The sequence below is a fragment of the Lonchura striata genome, chromosome 7 (assembly GCF_050655825.1).
Source record: "Lonchura striata isolate lonStrDom1 chromosome 7, ASM5065582v1, whole genome shotgun sequence".
Classification (NCBI taxonomy): domain Eukaryota; kingdom Metazoa; phylum Chordata; class Aves; order Passeriformes; family Estrildidae; genus Lonchura; species Lonchura striata.
The window spans coordinates 12591548-12616294 of record NC_140709.1 but is presented as its reverse complement, the minus strand read 5'-3'; the positions used below and the strand labels follow the sequence as shown (position 1 = coordinate 12616294).

General features: G+C 37.6%; 1 protein-coding gene across 5 annotated transcripts in view; it reads left to right on the top strand.

Annotated features, from left to right (window-relative positions):
* PTPN4 (protein tyrosine phosphatase non-receptor type 4) overlaps window positions 1–24747 on the top strand; it is a 109053-nt gene that overhangs the window by 17191 nt on the left and 67115 nt on the right. For 4 of the 5 annotated variants that reach the window (XR_013340360.2, XM_085584962.1, XM_085584963.1 and 1 more), the window contains exon 2: window positions 21349–21503. Coding sequence is in view for 4 of the 5 variants with exons in the window: in XM_085584962.1 (XP_085441088.1) it covers window positions 21349–21503 (155 nt within the window). In the remaining variant the exon portion in view is untranslated. Of the gene's footprint in view, window positions 1–17055; window positions 17141–21348; window positions 21504–24747 lie in introns of all 5 variants that reach the window. The other variant, XM_021526146.4, reaches the window with a different exon arrangement.

Genomic DNA, 24747 nt, shown 5'->3' with positions numbered 1-24747 from the left:
CTTGACAACAAAGTATTTCATATCCCTGAAATCAATCACAAGATGCTCTAGGCAAACAAATGCACTAAATAATCCCTTTTTTTTCCTAAGTCTGCAGAGATGCACTTCATTACTTTGCAAAGTTATTAACAAGCAGCATGAAAGTGTTTGGTTTTTTTCTCATTTCTGTGTTTCTTGGGGGATGTTAGTTTTACTCTACAGATATTAAACTGATAATGAAATGGTAAAATGTACATCTGAATTTAAGTTACCTGCAAATGCAATAATTTTCCTGAACTTAGGTTAAAGTGCACAAAAATATGTATTCTCCTCTAAATCCATTTCTGCATGCTGCCATGTAAATAGACTTGTTCCACACCACACAATGGTGTGTCTACATTTGTTGAAGTCTCAAAATGTCTCAGCTAATGTGGAAGTATGTTTTTGTTGTTCTTAAAAATTCATGTATATTATGTTCCCTCTATTCCTGTACTTATTTAGAAAAAAATAACAGAAAAAGTGGCATTGTTTAACAGGGTGATGAACACCATGGAGACAATTTCTGCAGCTTTATGTGTACAACCTTTTAGAAAGGAGTGATATTAGTTAATCTCTGGTCAGTCATATGAGCTATAGTTCATTGTCTTGTCCATGCCTGCTTTCTGGCTATCATAATCCCAGTTATTTACTTTGTAAATTTCCTTTTGTTTCTATACAAACAAATCAATGTTTGGTTCTTTCAAAGATTGAGCTATGAAGTAAAACAAGAATCTGAGTTAAATGCACTGAAACAGACATGAGCTCACTCAGGCTGCACATGACCATTCAGTATTGGGTTTTTTCAGTAAATAGGTCATTTTCCAAAGTTTAATACCAGGAATGGATGCCCTGCCCTGATGAAAGTGAACCACCAAATTCCAATGTCTTGAAGTATAATCCCAAATTGGAAATAGAAAGCAAACTGTCTGTGGCATATAAGGTGTAAATAAATATGACATTTTGCGGGTTCCTCTCTAGATCTTCTCCCAAAATATCCTGTGGCCTTATTATGTGTATGCTTGGGGATCTGATGCCCATATCATGAGGCTGGCAGCACTCCTCTGGGAGCTCTTTCCATCGCCTTCCTCCTATTCTCAGTAGTTGTGTAATGTCTTTCTAGCCTGTATCAGTTCTGTATCGCTGGTACCTGCTGATAACATGGATCTTCCTGCCTACTCTTCTCCATAAGCCCTTGAACACTGTTCTTTTTTCCCAGCTGAAAGGAAGGCATGATCTTCATTCAGGAGTTGCTCTCAGATTTCTCAGGTAATACTTTCCTGGATCTGCTGCAAGTGGAGACAATGGTTGTGTTCTCTTTACCTTAACGTTACTGGCAAATGTTCAGCTATTTGTTTCCTGTTGCATTCCTAGATTTCATATACTTTCTATAGATGTTGTGTTTTTGTCTGTAAATGTTTTGAAAACAGGGATTTAAGTAATAGCTCTCTGATCATCTTAAACTCTGATATAGTTGCTCTGGAAAGCAATTTTTTATTTGCTTAAACTTTCAATAATATTCAATAGAAAATGGAAAGAAACTTCTTAGTGAAGCCAACAAAACAGGAAAACAAGCTAACTACAACAGTGAATTTTAGATAAATGTTCAGACACCTACAATTTTAACACTTTTCTCATCCCTTGTGGTTGAGACTAAAAATTCATCAGTCCATGTAACTGCAAGATGAGATGTAAGAACCAGATTTGTAGTGGTATTAAAACTTGCTATGTAATGGTGGCATGGCTGCTCCTACTCCAGCTACCAACATCTTCCCATATCATGTTTCAGAGGAGTATTACAATAATCTTACAAAGCGAATTAATAGAATATATAGTGGCAAAAATATTAGTGGCTGGTTGTAGATTTTTTGAGTTATTTTGCCATAGTGACCACCATGTGACAGATGTCCAGCTAGTGTAGCCTCTATATCTGTTAAAAAACAAAGCCTGCAACGAAGTATGCATAAGCTGTAGGTTTGGATGTAGATGTTCTTGAGCTACTTATTTTGGATTTCTTGAGAGCTAGATGAGATTTTTCTGCACTTTCATGAGCTCTGTCAGCACTTGTTCAGTCTAGTTGGCACCTTTTCATTTCTCTCTGTTTTTTTCAGCAGATTTTCTTACAGAAAGGCGGATGATCTAAGACTGTGAAGAAATTCTAATTTGTGTTTCTCTTTATATACTTCCAGAGGACAGATGGACATGTCTGTTATTTAATAATGCTTATGTTACATCCTTCATGAGGAATCAGAATAGCTTATAGCAGTCTGCCTGCCTGTCAGTAGTAGACACAAGCTTCTTGCTGATTCTGTGTTAAATAACAGGGATTTCTGCTCTCTGGGCTCTAGCTTTCAGAATTTGAGAACAGAAAATTCTCAGATAGGCATTGTAGATTCTTCATACTCTTAGCTGCTGAGAAGCTTCCTCAGATATTTTTGGGTGACCTGGTAAATAAGCATGCTGTGCTGGTTCTTGGAGAATGGGAACTACTTTTCATAATGTGGTGGTACTAAACTCTTTACCATTGTCTCTCTTTGTGATGTACTCATCATCATACTCATCATTCTTAAGAAGTTGCCAGAGCATCCTGACAACAGTTTCTGCATCTGGAAAGGACAAGCCTTGATACATTTCTCTCCTCTGAATAGTCAGAACTGAAGGACCCTTCAGATACTCCTCAGCATGAGACACCCTGCCATCGGCTAATGCTGAAGGAGTCATGGTGCATGGCACTGGCCACCCACTGTTCCATGGGCAGTGCATATTCCTGGCAGCCTCAGTTCAGTGATTGTGTGATCCATCTGGTGCTGCATCACTTTTTCCTTGGTTTCACAGGCTCCAGCCTTGGACCTCCTAAGACTGACTTCTGGGGAGAAGACCTCTTATAGCAGTGGACAAAACCAAAACTTGGCAAACCTCTAGTGGATGGTAAAGGGGCTCATTGATCTGTTTTTTTACTCTCTTTGCCACTTCCTGGAGCTACCAAAACATTTCCAGTCATGGGTCAGCAGGATCTGCTTCCTGTGATCTAGGGAACAATTGTGTGTTGTCACATCTTTCCACAGAAGGTATTAACAATTTCATGGTACATTATCATTGGTGTTAGTGTGCTGACAGTTCTGAGACTCTTGAACTCTTGTTATACCATTTCAACAGCTGCATGGTTGTACCTAGGTGACTACTCCATATGTGTTTATCCATGGCAACACACGCTTACTCCAGTGTACTTGTTCTGAAGTCAGTATTGCTAATGCTGCTGGTGTGGTAACTGGAGTTCAGAAGGATCAATTCACTCTGGACTTTGTTAGACAGAGTGCTCTGCATAATCATAATGCAAATGTGATGGCTTCAGATCTCATTTTTTATTCAGTTAAAAAATGTAGTTTCTATGGCTGTTCCTAGGTTTAACCTGCAATGAGAGAAAAATACTTTCCTTTTTGTGGGTTGAAGTTTTTTTGCTTTTTTATAATATGGCAAGCTTGTTCATCTCTGTCACTGATTGTTTCAGAGAAGACATAACTGGGAAAACTGAACTAAGAAGCCAGTGGTTTTGTTTTGGTGCTCTGCACTTGGTGAGCCTTGTTATTCTGGGCTGTCCTGTACATCTTTGCTAAGAGGAAGCGTGTTACAAATGGAGTATACCAATGCAGTTTTGAAAGTACTGAATTTCCTAAGGTTCAAATTTAAAGTACTTATTGCAGTGAAAGACCCGAATGGAAGACTCAAAAGAGCTGAGTCTGATCTGTCATACTCTGATAAGTCTGAATTGCTGTTTAGAGAGAAAGTGACTGTGTCTCATTGGTGAGTATGGTGGCTATTGCTTGTGTGATACTAGTGTCTTCATTTTCAGAAAAAACCTCTTCTGAGCATTTCTGGGAGCACAGGGAAGAGCTTTGTGTCCTCAGATAAGCATAGTGCCACTGTTCAGAGAGACCTTTGCTGCAGACCAACATTCCTGCTGCTTCCACCTGTGGCTCCTTGCAGCTCCTTCTAGGGGACCTGGGCTGCGCTGCAGAGCTGCCAGCAGGGAAAAGTCCATCTGAATAGACTTGGAAAATAGCAGAAACCAGTTGCTTGGTTTTCTTTGTTAATGTGCATGTTCCATATCCTGCCATATGTCTCTCTTCTGTAGCCTTATAATTCTGGGATGCTATAGATGTAAAGAGTTTGGGAAAGCTGAGTTTAATTACAAAAGTGTGCCTAAAGAAGCAGGTGTAAGAAAGCCATTTTGGCCTGAGTGCAGAGGCACATGAATGACAGAGTATTTAAACACAGTGCTCGAGGAGCAGTGCAGATATGCTGACTCAGCTTGTTGCCTTTTAATGCCATGTTAATTTGTATGTTGGTAGACTGTTCCTTCTCAGTGAACTTTGTACAATATTTTCACTGTAAAGAAAAGATGAGTGTTGTCTTTTATCATCTGAGTGTACCTTCACACTTAGAATCTTAGAATTCTTTAGGTTGGAAAGACTCTTAAAGACCGTCAAGTCCAACAGTTATATATCTAATACAGTTTGATAGATAAAAAGCTTTCTTCTCTTTTTAAGCATCAGAAAACTTAACTGGACTTACTCGTGTCACTATCAACATGTTTGTGCATGCTGAGAATAAACTTGTACTTAAGCAGTTTTCCTTCTGGGTTTTCTGTTCTGAAAGTCTTTTTTATTTATTTTTTTTTTCTGAAGGAGGTTTTCCCTACGCATTACAAGCTTGACTTAATTTTGCTGGTGAAAATGATAGAAAAATAAAACACAGATTTAAGTCAAAACGTATGTATGTAGGAGACTGGTAGGGTGAAATAACTTGACTCTGTAGGTTCTTAATGTATTTTTGTAATGGCTTGGAAATCTTTCTGTACCACATGGTTGAAATGTGTGAAATTTAAAAGCCTTTTAATGATTTTTGGTAATACTGCATACGTGATTAGGTTGCTATCCCTCCCTTCCACTCATAACCATATGGAAAGCATCTCAGGAAAATGCGTCATACATGTGTCCCATTACTCTGACTGTGGATGTACCTGGCAGGTCTGTATTAACCTTGGGACCAGACTTGGGCACGGTTCTTGTCTCTTGGCTACAGTTTTTCTTATTGATTTCAGGTGGAACTTGTTAGATTCTCTGTGCATTTTGGGGACATTCTTTTTCTGATTTCTGTTGCTGTTCCATCTTCTGTGCCCACCCCAAAGGAGGAGGGCATCAAGTAAGCCAGAGGAAAGTTGAAATGTGTTAGAGAAATGGACAAAATGTAGGAAAGGATTTGAGTGATGAAGGAAACTGAACACCTAGAAGAACTGTAAGAGCCTTGAGAAATAAAGAATATACATGGAAGAGATCTGGAGTATTTGCAGGAAGTGAATGGTAGAGAACTGATGGTTTAAGTAATAAATTGTTACCTCTGTAGTTTTAGCATGGTACCTCATCAACCTGTGAATCAGTAACCATCAACCTGTGAATCTGACTCACGTTTGTACCTGCCTATCCAGGGAAAACAACAGGAGCAAGAGCCAGGCTATTTTAAGATTATCTAATAAATTAGTTAAATTGCCTAATAATTCCTAATGACTTTTAAAAGAGGACCCCATTGAAATGTACAAAAATATAAACTTACCAGTTTATATTTTATGTTCGGCTTAACTGTGTTATCTCCACTGTCCATTGTTATGTGTTATTTCTGTCAGGAATCACAACATACTTGCTAAGACAAAAAAATCTTGCTTTTTATGTCAAATATTTCTGGAAGAATAATTCTCCCAAGGAACACCATGTGTTGTTATAAAACAAGAAAGTATATTGGAAAAAATTGTACTTTTTATATTATCAACTTAATGAGCTGGGTTTTGACCCTAATGGTATTCATAAAAATAACTCAAATATTCATTACTGTAATTTGTTTTCATTTCTCTGCAAGTCTGTGTTGATACTTTTGAGCTTTTTATTGTGACTTATCGAACTCTGAATGTAAGCAAGAATTGTAGTGGGAAATTTTAGAACTGCACTTTCCTTTATATAAAACATAAATGTCTTGAGAAAGCTCTTTTACAGTTTTTGTAAAACTAAGCCAGACTTTTGTCAGAACTTGCTTCATTCATTATTTTTGAGATTTGCTTACTGAATTGTTCTTGCAGGTAAGATTTCTCATTTTTTCAAGGTAGCACTAGCAGTGAATATTTACACCTGATCTAGAGATGACATTTCTTCTAAGGATTGCTTGTAATTTGGGGCTGGCCCAGGCTAACCCCAGGTTGAATTCAAGATGTTCCTTCCTTTGACCATCAACAGCCTCTGCACTGGCGTTATTCAGAGGGCACTACTGGACACATGGTCATTTGTGTTCTGTACTTTCAGAGGTGGAGGCTTTTTTTCCTTTCTCTCCCACAGTAGCTTCTGTTCCCTTTTAGAAAAGAGAAATGAATCTGTCCCAGAATGTTGACTGCTTGGCAGTTGAGCAGAAAAGAAAAAAGTGTTTAATGGTGGATTTAAAGGAAAGGTATTTAAGGAAATGGTGATTGTACTTGCTGGCAGCTTCTCTTCCACTACTTTTATATACAACAGCTAAAAATCTTTATTCTCACTTTTACCAAAATTATAAGAAGCTGGGAAACTTGGGTGCATTCTGTAAATCTTTTTCTCTGTAGGGACACTTACAATGATAATTTCTGTGAAGAGTTTTGAAGTTTTTTTGGCTCTACAGGCTTGGAGGAATTTCAGAGTTCATTTGTCAGAGATTTGTATTTCCACAAAGGAGTTCACACTGCAAGTATGGGTTATAGAGATCCTTGAGAACTAAAATGCTTGGGCAGACACTTGTCTGCTGATGTAAGTCCACTACTGTATTTGGCTTGAGCCATAATTGCACCTGAGAATGCAGTTGTGTCCTAGATTTAAGGACTGCAGCACAGTTTCTGTGTGTAGTTCTGACCAAGGAGCTACTGCTGTCTTTCATAGTGGTTTAAGATCAGCATGTCTATATAAACGTTGTATGAATTACCAAATGTTGAAGGTCTACTATCATCAAAGTACATTGAATTGTGTAACTGAGATGCTTCTCAAGTAGCTTTGGAGTCAGGATGTTGCCCCTTGTATAAAAATAACAAATATGGGTTATACAGGGTGAGTTTTACACTGTGACACTTTGTTGTGCTGTCATTGCCAACAGTAGATCAGCTACTTGAAGTGTGTATTCCTTGTGTGCTTTTGGAAATTGTGAGATGTTTTTTTTTTCTGGCAGATTTACATTACCTTTTTATTTTGACTATGAAATTCCTTTCTAGTATTTATAGTGTACCCACTTTGCTGCAGACAAGCTCACTAAGCCTTGCTTTGGGTCTCTGCTGTCAGTTTTCATAGGCTACCACAATGCTTCCAGTGTTCGTTACAAATTTGAAATAGAGAGACATCCAACACAATCACACATTATTACCTACTTTTTTAGTAGAATGAAAGGAGAACTGAGAGCACTGAGGGAATTGGTTAAAATCTGTCATTCAAACCTGCTGCTTTGCATAACCCCTGGCTCAGCCAGGAGTAGGGCTGGGCGTTGAGCACTTGCCTGGGGCAGCAGAGAACTCACTGCTGGCAAAACGGGGCAGCCCTGCAAACTTCTGATTTCTAACAGCCTGGGGGCTATAACCGCTTCTGTTCTCTTACAATAATCTCTCTTACCTGCAATATAGTGGATGAGACGATCCAAATGGATTTTTTGCTAAGCATTTTGTAAAGCTGCTGTGTGCTGAAAGGTGAATTAGTTTGCATACAAGGCTTCTAAATCAAGTCTACAGCTTTAGTCCTGTGATTTCAAAGAGAAAAAGTGCGATGTCCTTAGCTTTATTGTAGTGGGAAAAGATGGTTGAAGACTAGAACATGGCAATCTCTTCTGTATACAGTTGAACAGTAAAGTTTATTTTTTAACAGTTATTTTCTGTGCAAGTACTATGATTCTCTGGCATAGACAGCTAAATTAATCACTGGATTAAGACTTCTTCTGAGAGCAACTGTTGTGCTTGGATTATTTTACTATGAAGAAATAGATGTCAGTTATAGGCAATATAGTATAAAAGTTCTTTTGTTTTACACTTACTCAGAGTTTAGTGACTATATATGCAAACATCCCTGACAGTATGGTTTTCTTAGGATTAGGCTTTATTGATAAGAAAAAAAAATTGGTCCAGTCTTTCATACTACAATTTGGAGAAAATTCGAAGTGGTGGCATGGACTTCTGTATTGGGCTGTGGTTACAGTCAAAGTGGCATTTAGAGTTGTGCTAGGGGAAAAAATCAAAACCTGAACTTGCCTCCAGCTTCTTGGCTGAGACATAACTATGTGCTCTCAGCTGCAGCACAGTGAAATGTCTCAAGGTGAGGATTTGAACCATACTGCAGTTTTAGTGACAGAAAACATATTTTTACAGGGTCCTTCCAGACCTCTGGTTGTTTTACAAGGAAAAATAGGAGGTAATCTGATTACTGTCACGGAATCATCAGTGCCATTGGGCCCTTCCCACATTGGTTTATGGCTGGAGGTGTGTGCTTGTGTCCTAGCAGGGAATCAGTTTGGCCAGATGAAAGTAAGTTCTTGGGAGCAGCAGAGAAGTGAATACAGTTCAAGGCCCTGTGACATGCAGGTGATTAAACTACATTCAAGGTTTAATTCTTGCTTAGAGGTGGTAAATGCATGACAGAAAGCATAAATAGCAGTGTGATTAAATAGTAGCATGACAGGAAGCCTATAAATAGCCTTTTATAATTTTGTAGTACTTTCTCCTTTTAATAGCTTTTTGCTCTTTAACTTCAGCACACACAAACTCTGCATGTATAGGTTAATTTTCCCTTCTTGGTAATATTTTATTCCACTGGAGTTGTGATGTTTCTTTTATTACTTTATTTTTAGTTGAATAACTGGTTTGTACCATGGTTATGTGCCTGTTTTTTCAGCGGATGTGAAACTTGATACTGAACTGAGCTAATATGATAAACAAGCATTAAAGCCTCTGTGTCTTCCTCTGTGCATTAGAGGAGATGGTAGAAGTTGTTTTCCTTCTAAAAATAAACTCAGTAAATAATTGAATAATTCACTTCAATTAATCTCAGACAAACCAAATTGAAAGTTTCTTGCTGGTTCTGAATGGCAGCTGATTGTAGAAGTTTCCAGCTCCAAGCAAAATGGTCAGGTAATTTTTCTCAGTTGGTGTTTGATTAAATACAAATACACTAGATGGCTTTTTCTTTATAGAAAATGTATACTTTTTAACTGGAAAGTGATTTGCTAATATGCTAGTAAAAGAAATCTAACTTCTAATAAAAGGTTTAAGGTTGAACAGATAAGATGTATAATACAGAAATACAGTTTATCAGTGAGTTTTAGTTTCACTTGGGTATCATGATGTCTTCATTCTGGAGCTGTAGTGCATTATAAACTCTGTGGTTTTAGCTCTTACACCTTTTCCAATTGTATAGCTTCAGCTTTGTGCCTTTACTTTTTGGATTTAGGAATTTAGGGATTTCTGGTCCCCGCCTTGCCCCACGGTATATTCATAGTTAGCTGTGACAATGTTGTGTTGCTTTTCACACCATTAATAGTGTCTGCTATTTTTGTTAAGTTAATTTTGTGGAAACTGACAAGTATTACTGTGTAATTCTATAAAGAACAAAAGCTAAAAGGAAGAAAAAAGTCATATTCAGAAACAAAAAAAAAGAAACAAACCCAAACTTTTAAGGGATTTTTGAAGTTTGGTGTGATGAACTCTGGTAAGAATTACAAACTTTTATGTAACTTTGGATCTTGTCTTTCCACTTGCATTATGTTTTCTTCCCAGTTTTTTTTTGGGTTTTTTTGGGATTTTTTTGGTTTTTTTTTTTTTTTTTAACAGATACTTATGTAAATTTGTCAATTTATTTTCAAATAGAAAATATGCATAGAAATATGCATGAAGATCATTTATCTTCTTACTTATGTCCAAACTTGAGTGTAGTTTAACAATTTTCAAAACTCTGAATGCATGAAGATGAGTGCAGGGGGCCTGCAGTCTGCCCTTAATGTGTAAGCATGTCATAACCCCTGACAGGGTATGACTATTGGGGTCAGTATGCCACAATTTTGGAAAACTTTTGATTTGATTCAGAGTTTCACTTTGTAAGAACTACAGATACAATTGTTACAAAGTGGGTTTGTACAATTTACAAATCTGTGGAGTATAGACATCTTTAAGATACTTTGCTAAAGAAACTAAACCCACAAAACTGTGATTTTATATTTCCTGTTTAAAATTCTGAATTCTGTTTCATGTGAATGATTATAAGAGTTGATTGCTTGAACATACATGATATTTTCATTGTCAGATTCACTCAGATAATTTTGAATTTCTAATCTTGAACTGGCTTGAAATTGGAAATTGTTTCCTATTAAGAAAGTCATTGAGACGATGCAGAAGTCAGAAGAAAAAAGCTGAGATGAAGTTGTGAAATATAGTAAATAATTAAATAAAAGGAGGCCTTAAAATTTGGGATGATGTAAAATAGGATAGTTCTTTTGCAACCAGGCAGGTGCAGCTGCAAAACTGACCTTGCCTCATGTGGGGAGCTCCTTGTTCCAGTTCCCTGATGTTCTTTGGGGTCTCTCGAGTGCTTATCCCATGGCAACCAAAACGTGACCTGCTGCTTTTCACAGCCCACAGCCACAGCGCTGTGGAGAGGCCGAGTGCCTGGAGTGCAAGGCAGGGTGGCTGAAAGCCAGGGCCACGGATGGAGTGAGGTCCCTTTTCTGGGCAGCAGTGCCAGAAGACATCCCTTGGTTTGTTTTCTGCTGGAGGAAGAAGCGGAGTTGACAAGCGTTTTCCAGGCAGGTAGCCAGATAGGCATTTTTTCAGTGTTTCCCATGGAAAATAGGTGGGTTTTGGCAAAACTGAAATTTTGCACATGAAGATTTCTATTTTATGGAAATGGTATTTCTGATTAAAAACTAATTTTGATGGAACATGTCCAATTGGTTACACTAAGCCATAGAATTAGCATCTGCTGTGTTTAAATCTATGAAGATAATTTGGCTTGGGTTTAGCAACTCTGAACAAAATATACACAGACAACTTTTCCTCCCCCTGTTAATACCTCAGTTTTAGTGCCAGCCAAAATTCAACTTGATGTTGACGATGAGTAGAATAAAAGCTTTTCCTGAATTTTGCCAGTTTGTTTTCAGTTCAGACTGCTTTTCATTTCAAAGGCTTCACCACACAGGTGCCACAGCTGGAACTCCAGCTGCCAGTTCCACTGGCTGCTCTGGACTTGGGCATCCTTCAGCGTGCAGCAGTATTGATCTGTGGGTGCTCAAGTGGCTAGTGGCAAGCCCACAGATTTTCTCCATCATATACTTTCTGTCAGTGTTGTTTTCAGATAATTGTGGTTGAGGATTGTATAACATACAGGATGTGGGACTTGTGTTCATTTACATTCACACCAAATTAGAATGTGTAACTTTGCATCATTTGGTGTTTTACCTGTTTTATGTGCTTAATTGTGTACAACTGTTGAGGACCATCAGTTGTTATTTGCAAGTAACTTTTCTCTTTTTGATTTCTTAAATTGTGTTTAAAAGCCTGTCTTGTTGATGGAAAAACTGAAATCTGAACCTAATTTTCACTTGCTATATTTCCTTGACTCAGCATGTGTAGTTGGGCTGTTGCTCAAGTTTAGAGCAGTTAATAATTAGTGTCGTGAAAGGACTGTACTTGATTATTGTAGCTACAGGCAGTTGTGCATTGTCATTAAAAGCCCAAAAATTTTAAAAATTCCTTTTATATACTGAGGAGCTTTTTTCTTCTACTAGGTCTGTGGAGAACTGTAAAGTCTTTCATAGATGAAGTTTTTTTAAAGTCATATTGCAAAGGGGAATCAAATTTAATTACTCTTTGAAATCTTTGAGGAAAACTGTAGAAAGAAGTTTGGATTTGGAGTGGTTTTGAGGTAGTGGGTGTATATTCTCCCCCTGCCCCCCCCTTAAGCAAGATATTAAATACTAAGTTGTTATCACCGAGTGCTTCTGTACTTAGAACTTGCTCTGATCTCAGCCCTTTTTTCTTTTGATAGGTAATATTTAGGTTTCCTGATCTTACAGTTGCATCAGAGCCAGATTTCCCTTTAATGAAAGATGTATTTAAATCTACTTAACCTAGTTTAGAACAAATTTTAAAAAGTACTGGGGATTTATTTTGAGAAGTCTCTATCAAGATATTTTAGTAGTGTTTCGTTATAGTCTTCATTTACTACATCTTATTATAGCTTTGAGTCATAAAAGCAAGAATAAGAGATCCATCTCCAGGAATGGGAAGAGATAGATGTAGTAGTCATCTGTGTGAAGGTCGTGGATTACCATTTTTAATGGTATTTTTGAACAACGGAGGTTATGGATAGAATCAAGTTTAAAATAATGGAGAACTCACTTGGAAAACTTTTCTATTTATTCCTAGTAATCTTTACACACGATAAACACCTCAAAATATCATGAACTGACAGCTGCATACTAGGAAACAGGGAAGTTTTATGTCTTATTAATGCATTTGCATATTTGTTTAATTTATAATAGTGTTTTAAATATAGGAGGATAGTTTAAAACACCATTTAGTGATATTTAAACAGTGCTCCTCTTCCTGTTCTTGTTTTTCCTGGCAGACATATCCTTTACGGACTGCTTCAGCTATCTACCCTTCCACAGGGATTGGTTAGCTTTTTAAAAAATAAAGCTAGATTTAATCTTTTTCCCAGCTAGCTTTGCCATTTCCATCCTCAGTGGCTTGTTGCAGGAGTGTGGGCTGCTGCTGCTGCTACGGTGCCTGTGCATGTTTGCTGCCTGCCTGCCTGAAGTGGCCACAGCTGTGCCCCTGGGGCCTCTTCCCTCTCTGTGGCCTTACTGCCTCTCAAGCTGGCACCGCTCTAGCTGGTGCTTGCCATCAACTTGTGTTTTCATATAACAGGCCATACATGGTACCAGTATTGTTGCATAAAGACATTTCTAGCCTAAGCTGCCTTCTCTCTTTGTGAATTTTTTCTTCGTACCAAGGCATGGCTTCCCTAAACCATTCTGTAAAGCAGTCACACTGTGATCAGGTGATTCCTGAAGATCAACTGTAGTCCATTGCTTAATACGGGGATAGGTGTGCTCTATTTTCTGGTCCTTGAGGTGTGTAGGGGTGTATTGCATATTGTAGAGACATTTTCTATGGTTTTGCTCAAAGTAATCTCTGAAATCTCATGCAAGGTTCTTCACACATCTTGTTCACATGTATGTGTGTCTTGTTCCCTAAAACCTCCCTAACCCCCAAATTGCGCATAAAAATGAAAAGTCTCCAGGTCAGAAACAAAAGAGCTGCACAAATTCATATTATGTTTTCACTCTGATTGTGGCTTCAGTGTTGGTTGTGAATAACCATAGGTGCTCACTGTGAAGCTTTGCCTAAAGGCATGTGCACTCTGGATGCTTTTCTTGCATGATGTGAAAGTGATGGAAAGGTCTTGTCTCTTCTGCAGTATTGTTATCATCAGGGCAGTGGGTGCTGAGCCATGAGCTGGCAGGAATAGCTGGGAGGAGGCTTTCTGTTGTCTTTGCATTTGTTCACTCTGGCCTGTAGGACTGATGCAGTGAAAAGGGAGATGGGGGCCCTGATGAAGTAGGATGGGGTGGGGGGAAAGGGTCTGACTGTTTTAATTCTAGCACTTTCTTGGTTGCAGACTTTTAGTCTATTGGTTGAGGTTCTTCAGCCTCTCTGACAATCCAAAGCTGTAATGTGTTCAGACAGGCGTTCACCAAGTCTAAATTTGAAGCTTAAAAATGGGTTTAAAAGGAACCATATTGAGCTGTTTGGAGTTTATACATCTATTTGCCTTTTTTCCACTTCTTTTTTCCTTGCCAAAGAAATTTTAATATCTTCTCAGGCTGTTATCTCATCTGGAGTCCTGGATAGTGAAGATGGAGAGGTTATTGTCTGCATGTGAAACATGAATGAGCACAGAAAGGGAGGACATAAAGGGTTTAGGTTCAAAATAATTGTCAGTGTTGATGGTGTGGTTTCTAAGAACTTTTATTTATTGGTATTGCTCCTAAACTGCCAGTAGGTGTTGTAATCTCAAACTAATAAATTTTATCTTGCTGTTATGTGTGTTCTGAAATGTTGCATACAGGAGTGAAGCAAAGCCGATACCAGTCTTTCTGTACTGTTCTACTTCTGGCTCAAAACAGAGAAAGGGATCAGCTGAATTTGAGAGGCTTTTTTGTGAGTGTGCTGCATGCAGTTCAAGCATAATGAGTATTGACATTTCATTAGATAGAAGTGTCATTTATAATAGGCTTCTCTGTTAGCTGTGCCCTTTTTCTTTGGGGCAGGGAGGAGCAAGGGAAGAAATTGTCAAATTGTCTAAATAGTTTATTTTTCAGAGAAAACAGTAGTGTGCTACAGTATTATCTCACTAATTTGCTGTGTTCTGGTGTACAGCCTCCAGCTGTCTCTATCATATCCTATGTAGAGTAACTGAACACTCATTAATTATTATTTTTATGTTAGAAAGTATGAAAATCTGGGAGTGACCGAACAAGGTGTTTCATCTTTAACCTTTGTCTCTATCAGTAATTATGTGATTATAACAGTGAAAATCTTGCTTGATATCACATGGCAATTGTTCAAATTTGAAATTCCTTTTCAGAGAAGTAGATAAAAACCATTATCCAAGGAGGTCTTAGCTTGAAAAAAATCCTCAAGTAGTTTTTTAACTGAGAATGCTTATTAATTTAGGCATCAAGACTGCACTGTAATCCACAGCCAAACCCATGAAACCCTCATGTTTATGAGATGCATTAGCAATCTTGGAAATTTATCTAAGTGGCTAGAGTATTAAATTAGTTCTCTGCTACTGGTTCATGTATAGGAGAAGCTGATGGTGGGGGAGAGAGGCTAAATTCAACTTCTTTTCTCTTAGCTGTTGAACTTTTGGTCCAATATTTTCAGAAACTGTCATGTATATGTTAAGAACTCGTGCTTTTTATGTTATATTTGGCTTTTCTTATGATCAAGAATGTGGAAAAGGAGGATGTAAGAGTAGCTTATGGATTAAAATACAGATGAAGTAATGGATGTTTTGAGGAGAACATCCTCATGTTTTTCTTGGTGACTTTCAGAAGTGAAGTAGGATTTTCCTTTACTGTTCTATACTACTGGCATCCATGAGGGATTTGCTCAAACAGCTCAGTGTCTGCAGATAGTAGAGATCTTGGGGGGATGTATAGAAGCAGCTGCAGATCAGCTCAACTTGTGTACTGTTCTTGCAAGCGTGGAGACTGCTCAGTCCCAGGCTGTAAGGAAGGAATCCCTGACCAAGGAGCAGGAGAGTTTGGAGTCTGGGAGCTGCCAGCCCCATGCATGTACCAGGCTAAAGAGCACAGTCTGGTTACCCACCAGTGGAGAGAAGTTGTGGAGGTTTTGGGAACTTCAGCTTCCTAGCTTCCAAAGCCAGTATCTCCTTGTATCCAGGGCTCTTCCCACCACTCTCTGGGAATGTAGTAGCACTGAAGAACCAATGGCTGTAGTTATATTGTATTGTCAGAGTAATTGTCCCAGCTGGTCAACAGTAAAGATGTGATATCCCTCTTTTTCAGTGAAGTTTTAGGAAAAGTTTAATTAGTGGCCATATGATAACTTTTCAGGAGTATATTATCTTAAGTAGAATGACTGTGGTCAATTTATATATAGCTGATATTAAATAAGCTTAGAAATAAAGCAAAAGGGTTTGATAGAGCCTGTAAATGATGCTGTTGCCTGGCTAGAGGTCTTGCTGGAAGCCTTGCACCTGGTGACTGCAAAGTGAAATAAGTCAGTGTTTACATATCAATTTTAATGAATGCTAGATACTTTCCATTATTTGGTCATCATAAAGCAGAAAGGAATCACAGAATCTTAGACTGTCCTGAACTGAGAGGGACCCACAGGGATCCAAGTCCAACTCTTGTTGGAACAATTCCAAGATTGTAGTACATAAGTCGATTCACTTAAATGAAAATGCATTTCTGCTCCGCTTTTTTATAAGTGATGTCCTGAAGCTATGTGCTGCATCAGAACTGCTGAAAGCTTTCAAAACAAAATTTTGAAAGACAAAAAAAACAAGACAAGAACCTTTTCTTTGGACTTAATGTGGAATTCCCTCAGAAAAGTGCCTGACCAGCTGATGTTTAGCATTTTCAAACTAGTTTGGATTGAAACATTTACTGTAGTGTCACTAATGTGTTTTCAATAAACCTCTATGAAGGTGGGTTCTGGGTGTATCTCAGTGTTTGTCTGAATTGCAGTATGTTGTATTATTCTGTGTAAACCTTCATAGTTGTCTTTGTACTTTTAAAAGGGTGGGTTTGGGTTTTTTTTTTGGTTTTATATATATATATATATAGTTAAGTTGTCTGGATAATTTTAGTAATGATGGGGTCTGCATTTTACTGAACATATTCAAGCTTCATCATGTTATAAGGACATGGGTATTCTATGAGTCTGACCTACTTTCCTACTTCTTGTAGGAAATTTATGTACTGTGTTGAACCCAAATGAGCAGGTGGGCCACAGTGCAAATCCATGCCTTCTGGGTTGCTAAAGTACAAGCTTCTAAACAAATGGAAATCTGGCAATGCGTGAGCTTCTTTAGCTGCTTTAGATGAGCCATGAAAAATGAAATTTCTCATGTCTTTGCATGCACATGTGCTTACAGTAATGTGTTAAGGTGGTTGTTTTTCTGTACATTACATCAAGAGTTCTTTTAAAGAAGTTTGCATCAAGTCAGCAAATTGGCTGCACTCTTGGATAAATTAAATTTTAGTTAATTACCTGCTTAACCAACTGTTTATTTATTAAGCTGCTTAAAATCAGTTAGTTTATTGTAAGCCCAAGCAAATTGTCGTTATACTGTATACATTTGCATAAAAGAATAAAGGATGCTGAAAATTCACTTGTGAAGCTGCTGTATGCTCTTTAGTGCTCTAACCAAGCCAGTATTGCAGGAATGTTCTGCCCTTTGATAGGGAACACTCCCTGGAATTGCTTCACCACTTGAAACCTGAGCTCTGGCAGGAAATGTGCAACTTACTCCCTCCACAGACCTGAGAGGTAAGTGGAGTTGCTTTGCACAAGTTCTGTCCTTCTCCAGTTGCTGTAGCAGCATGTTTGTAGCAGCATGTTTTCTAGATTGTGAATTCACATAAGTATTAAATGCTTACCAAAAGACGCTGAAAAATTATAGGCAGAAAACCTTCATCAAATGCAAAAATTAAGTCCAATTTAAATAATCCACTTGCATGAATAAAAATATTTTAGCATTAAGTGGCCGTGGCACTGCCCACTATATGGATATGCACACACAGTAGTACCTTGCTTAACTTAACCTGCTCTTTAAGGTAGTTACTCTCAAACAGATTTTTTGTTTAAGTCTCAGCTTTTGTTTTTACTCCTATTACTTTTGAGGATGTAGATTTTACTTTGGAGCTTACAGCAGTCCTCTGTTCCATACTAACATTAGCTATAATATTTTTATTGCTGAAGTGTGCAATGAATTTGTCAGATTTTCTCATTTTATATATCAATATTTGTTAGGAAATCAGCTGTAATTTGTCACCTTATAAGCAAGAGCTAGCCATCTCACTATTAGTAAGTTTTCAAAATATATAGCAAGAATGGCAATATGTGTTTGGGAGACATAATACTATCTGTGTTCTTGGTGTATGTATTTCTGAAAGAAAGAAGTTGCAAAGATGATATTGGTACAGTCTGGGGCCAATTATGTTGTAAAACAAGTGTGTCAGTAAAACCAGTAATTGCAGGGTCTATCTGTGCTTAACAACTGCGTCCTTTTTGTTAAGCGTACATGTGTTGATAGAGGTTTAAATATGGGTTCTGTGCACATGATTGGCCACAAAGCAATTCCATGTAATAACCTTGGCAGGTCTTTGAAGGAGGAGTATTTTTGAAAGTACATGTGTTGGTGCAGGTGTTTTAACATATTCACTACATTCTTCCATACTTTTTTTGCTGACATATAGAGAAAGAGTGGCTTGAAGAAGACAGTCTTTTGTCACCTTCCTCTCTATTACTTTCATGGCTGTTTTATTTCCATTTTGTAGATGCATTTCAGGATTTGAGTCATTATACTTGTAAAACTGTGTCCTGTAGTTGCAAAAACCTCTTAGTTTCATGCAAGAAACTTGTCTGCTATGAGATGGTGGTTCCAGCTACTGAGTATTTTATATGGGACATAGAATATAACATTTCATTGCAGAATCTGAAAGTACAAAACATAGTTTCTTAAGTCCATGAAGAAAACATTCACGAATGACTGATGTCCAGCTAGGTGGGACTATGAGCTTCACACTGGGAAGATGCTAAACTCCAGTCTGTGGAGCAGTATGAGAAGTGTGTGTGTGTCCTATTCCTTAAAGAGAGTGGAAAAGGCATTGCTCTTCCAGTCTGCAAGTTACATGAACTGTTGTTCTGGCCCAATATAACCGCTCCTGTTTCCATAGCAAACTCATAATACAGTGTCTCTTCCTTGAATTTGATAATTTCATTTATGTGCATTGAGAAAAATCCAGTCATTGTCTGTAACTGTGCAATGTTTTTTGTTTGGTTGGAGCAAAGATGATCTATATTACAGCAAGAGCCTTAATAGATCTGCAGGTTGGGTCTGTTGGAGGGACTGAGTGAATGGTTTCATGGTGATAAAGGATTTTGAGGGTCACTAAGGGATGATTTTCTCTTTGCTCACTCTTACGGATCTGTTGCTGTGTCTGAAACCTAGTTTTCTGTCTAGTTTAAGGCAGTGATGAGGAAGGAAAAGTAATGCTGGTCTTGTCTTGATCAACAAAAAAGACAAAAATAGAGGAAAGAACAGGAGAAAATGTGAGACTTACCTTTTTCTTCTCTTAAAACATGGTTTCTAGCTTTTAACAAGTCTTTTTTTTTCCCTTTTGCTGCAAAACGGTGTATTGTTGAGTTAGACTCTCCTAGCTCACTACCAAATCGATTTGTGAGGACAGCAGTATTTTTTTTGAAAGCTGAACAGTCCTTTGTGCACTACTGTTTGTATTTGTGGAAAAACACCTTGAAGATTACACTCACTGTTTCTTGTTTCATTTGTTACTTTTTCAAATCCTTGTGAATTACACCTGCCAAGGGGTTGATTATGTGGTATAGAGAAACTCATTTTAATCAATTGTGTGCTTTTCTGAAACCTTCTTAGTTTCAGCTCAACAGCAAATGCCATGCTAAAATTTTGTCTGTAGTTATCAGTTGTGTAGCTGCACTGATAATGCCAATCTTTATGCCATGACTAGTAAGGCTTGTAGGTTATGTCTGTGTGGCAAAACACAGTTTGTGAAATGCTATGTGGTTGGCTCAGATCACTGGTATGGAGGTTCAATTCTTCTTTGGTGTTTAAAGGTTTTCTCCTACTTTTTATTTTTGAGATCTGGAGAAGGTATAGAAGAAGCAGCCTCTCCATGAAGAGTTGTCAGATGGACTTTGTTTTTACGGTTTATTTGAGAGTTTTAATATTTGTAACATAATTTTTCATTCATTTGTCATTAAGACATAGTCATAAATTTAGCAGCTGATGGCTTTATATGGTGCCTGTATCATTCAGTTTGTCATGTTGGTTTAGCAAAACAAAAATAAACTTGCTGTAGTTCATAATGAATACAGCATTTCAGTTCTGAAGCCAGTGACTGAGTAGCCAAAATAAAAAAGCTGTCTGGTGAGGAAGCAAAGTACTTTTTAATCTGAAAATGCTGAGTAAGTCAAAACAAGCATTTTGCAAGGATGGATGATCATCAATTAGATTTTTTTATGTCTCAGGTGTGTGGTCATACTTAGAGCTGAAGATGTGATCAGGGATCACATCAGGGATTTTTATGGCAGTTGCTCAGGAGGTTGTCTGCAGGCAGTGGAAAGATGATTGAACCGCAAAGTCACAGCTTGGTTCTTGATCTTCCACTTTCTCATGAGAGCCTATGTATTTAAGTTACTAACTATTTAGGAGGGGTTGCTCTTTCATTTCTTACCCCTCCCTCTTCATTTACGTATATTGGAGCATAGATACCTCTAATGATCCGTTCAAGCTCTAATCACTGCTGGAATGTTTGCTGTCCTCTGCTAAATTCTCCTGTTTTTTATCATCATATGCTCCTATCCCCCTCCACAAATATGAAGCTAATATGTAGATGTGTTTGAAAGCTTCATAATCTTATGCAAGATAAGGAAAATTAATCATTTTATATTTGGGTTTGAATATACCTGTGTTCTTTTGCTACTCTTAGCGTATTTTAATTTTATGTCTTAATATATTCTCAAGTTATGAAATTTTCTGTTTGCTTACGCCCTTGTCAAAGGATGTAGAAATAGTTTGTTGAGTGTGTAATTAAGTGAATCACAGGGCCTGATCCTGTGAGGCCCTTAAGAAAGTAGCTGGAATCATTGGATAGAGCTGATAGCTTCAGGTGGGCTGATAGCTTTTGCTGGGCTGGGGCTGGATGATCATCACCAGAATCTTGCATTTGAAAAGTGAAAGTCAATTCTTGCATTTTGTTTATCAGCTCTCAGCACACAGCGTACACTTGGTGATGGTCATGGTTGCTTGCTGAGAGGATGAGAATTTGTGCTTCCAAAAACTAAATGTGTAAATCCAATCAAAATGTCATAGACAGAAGATTCAGTAGTTTGACAAACATTAAACTATTCATGTTGTAATTTAAAAAAAGGGGAAAAGAAACAATGCTAATGTTTTTGTTACCACTGTGAATTCTCATGTTTTATGGTTTTACAGTGAATGCACACGCCTTGCAGAATAATGCCTCAAAGTGTTGTGTGTTTGTGTTTTCTTTTTCTCCATAAAGCTTTTTATGTAAGCACTTTTGCTGTTTTGTGCTGAAATTAGTTACTTAATTGCATCTAATATCAGGAAGCTGGTAGCATGATGCCCAGCAATTACAGAGCTTTTTGAATGGAAAATGTTGTTGTGAATCTTTAAAAACAAACGAAAAAATCCCAACAGAAAAACAGCAAACCCATAAAACAACCTTAAAATAGGGAGGGTGTGGACAATGGGCAGAAAGTAAAGGACTGAGTATTTTGGTATAAGATTGTGTTGTAACATGTAAGACGTTGCTTTGTTATTGGCTATTGTGAATTTAGTATTCATTTTTCTTCTGTCAGTAATGGAGTTTTAAAAGAATGGACTTCTGTGTTTTCAACTTTCTTTGAAACAAGACATTCTTGAATTTGAGTTTTTTGGCTCTTTTTAAATTTTCTGTTGGTTTTGCCTGCAGACCCTGTGTGGACAGTAATGACCGCACGTTTCCGATTGCCTGCTGGCAGAACCTACAATGTCCGAGCATCTGAGCTGGCACGAGACAGGCAGCATACGGAGGTGGTCTGCAACATTCTTCTTCTGGATAACACTGTACAAGCTTTCAGAGTTAATGTAAGTAATGGTCTTATTGCAAATCAATATCTAGCTTATTGCAGATCAATATCCTGAGCCTGCTTTCCTTTTCTGCATTTGTATGGCAGGAATTTGACTTTGAAACAGTGTTAAGTAGAGAATAAAAGGTGAAGTTGTGTTCAGGCAGGCATGCTTGTACATGTGCACAGTGTTACTGGGAACTTAGTCATTCTGGCATCCTCTATTGTACTAACACATCTTCATTTCAGAATCCAATGTACAAAGCATAATTTATTTCTCGTAATGCTCTTAATGGATTAAAGTTGTCCAGTGGAAATGGAGGACAGTTTTGCCATTGAGTTGAATGAAGCTTTTGTTCTGCTGCATTCTGGTTTTTGTGTTTTGAGCATGAGCTGACTGTGTTCAATCACCTGTATGGTTATATTTGGTCACAGCTGCCATCTTAGAGTATCTCCCTGCTCTTTGCTTTCCTCAGATAATATTCTTGTTCTGTGATTTCTCTCACTTAAGCTCACCACCTCCTACTACACTAATGAGAATGACAGGAAGGAAAATGGAAAACTGGTTGTTGAATACTGAGCATTGTTAATAGAAAGAAGCAATAACTTTTACACATGAACCTGGAATTTAAAATAGGTTATTTATCCTATTTTCTACTAAAAATCTTCATGATGTTGTGTATATATTACACAAGTGTAACCCTTTCTTTCAGCTTCCTGAGGGGGGGAAAAGAAAGAAAAATAGGCAAGGACCTCACAAGAAAACATTAAAGCATTCAAAGTCATCTGTGTGTGAGAAGAACCACAACTCAACAGGAAAGAAGCTGTAGATTTTCCGGTGGTAGTAGAACTCTGCTTTTACTTTAAAAGCTGTAGAATTGATGACTTATATAGAGAAAGGTTGAATAATATGATGGTGAAAGTTAACAGGTGGTGTAATAATTAAAATTTTTCAGAAGGAAATTGAACTACATCAAATGGAGTGTAGGACTATCAAATAAGGCTGTGGGACTTCAGATGGGAAGTGAGGGAGACAGTGAAGCAATTGTCAAATCTATGTGGACAAATCTGATTCAGACCATTTGAAGAAGTTCTAATGCTCAGTAATTATATTGAATTCTGACATCCAGTGTTCAGCAAGGATATTGATATATTAGAATAGTTCAGAGAAGATTTGTGAGAGGGGTTGCATTTTTCTGTTCTGTAATCAGTGGCTAGAGCCTGAAGCTGCTGATCAGAAATTAAATCTCTTATCTGGCAAAAATTGCAAGGATCCAACATCCAGAGGCTTAAGGTTCAGAGGCAGATCTGATGTTTATTTGTTTTAGATATGTGAGTCAAGATGATTTAGGATATTCTCTTGAGTAATTTTTGTAGCTCATTCAAAAATACTTAAATTTTCTGGACTTCTGAGTAGTTAAATGTGGGAATTTTGAATGAGGGATGGATTTTAAAGACATTAATTTAGTAACAACAAGCCTCTTTTCCCTTCTGGGATAATTTTTGCTATATCCTTTCCCCTTTTCAGTATCTCTTCTTATCCTTGCTAACAGTTTCCCAGTCTTATACTGCCTGCCAAAAAGTAATATGTGTAAAATGTAGTTGGATATAAAGCATTAGAAGTGCATAAGAAATTGTAAATGTTGTCATCTTTGCTTTCAGGTGCATGAATTCTCCATTAAAATATCTGTCTGGTGGGTTTTTCTTATGAAGAATGTAAAAATTGGGAAAAATAAGGAATAAATATTGGCCTATAGGTATGGGAGATTTGTTTCTTTCTAATCTAGGTTTTCAAAAGATGTACATTTTTAGAGGATACTAGTGCCTCTCAGAAAATCAGAATCACCAGCTATAAATCTTCCTGTTCTCTCTCCCAAGAAAAAAGTATATAATGTGTTCTTACCACCTTCCTAATATACTAAATATTTTAGTTGCATAGATCATGCTTTACTGCTTATACAGATCAGCCTGCAAGTTTGTCTATTAAAACCGAGTCTAGGGAATAAAAAGTTAATTGGTGCTGAACATCTTGATCTCATGTCCTAGCCTCAATCTGTTTTTTCACAAATAGGGAGTAATAAAGTATTCATTCGTAGCAAATGTAACCTACATGCTATACAGGTTCTTAGGTTTTATAGCTTTGGTTTACTTTATTGTGGTTGACACTATACTTAGCCATAAATATTTATGGACTTGTTTTCAAAATAGAAAGAACAAAGATAACATCAAATAAATTAGCACCTTTTTTTTTCCTCCTGGTGATTGCTATAGGTATTCTGTATGCTAATGGTAAAAATCATCTGGAGGATTCAGTGGTGTGCTAATAAAAATGTACTTAAATGCTATTTTTTCTCCAACAGCAAAGTGCTGATCACAGACAATGTCTCTTGATAGTTTATTGACGTTCTAAGTTCACAATCCAACCAGCCCTTTCCATTGATCTGAACAAAAGGCACCTTTGTGCTAAGCCTTACCTTGTAGAGAGAGTAACAAATCAAACCAGATAATCCCCGTGGACTGTAGCCAGAGAAAGGCTGCATTGGTTTCAGGCAGACAAATCAGTTGGAATTAACCTGTGCATGTGTTTGAGAAGTACAAACTCTTACTCTAAAACGCTCTGCTTACCAAATGAAGAAATCCTCCTTCAATCCTAAAAAGCAGACTTCGGTAGGACATGTAGCTGGAAGAAAGAAGGCTGACGTGAGTTAACAACATGATCAGGATGATTTGCATTACCATAAAACTGTTTCTTTGAGATCAAATTACTTTAATTTGTTTTAATTACTTGTTTAAATACCTAAAATTACATCTTTTCCATGCAGGCTGGTTTACTTATATTCCCTGAAAGTCAGGGTAGATGGGGTAGGTTGTTCTGTGAGTAAGGCCAATGGTCACGGACAAATGTTTCAGTTTGGAGCCTTTACTATCCCAGAACTACAAACTTAATGGATTTATACTCTAATGGAAGCAAAATTTAAAAACCTGTAAAATAACTCAAATCAAATAAAATAACAAGCCAAACAAAAAAACCCATACCGCTGCCCTGATTAAAAGAATAGCATCCGTTGTAGAAGGAAGGGAGACGGTTGTGCAGTGTTGGGGAATGCACCTCCTGGAGCAGCAACCCAGGCATTGTGGTGAGCTGTTAGGGGAAGGTTTCTGTTTTGCCAGTGGTCAAGGAGCCAGCACAGCATCCCACAAATGTGTGAGCAGCATAGCTGTGACCTGTTCCAGGAGATCCCAGAATCTGTCATCCCCTTCCT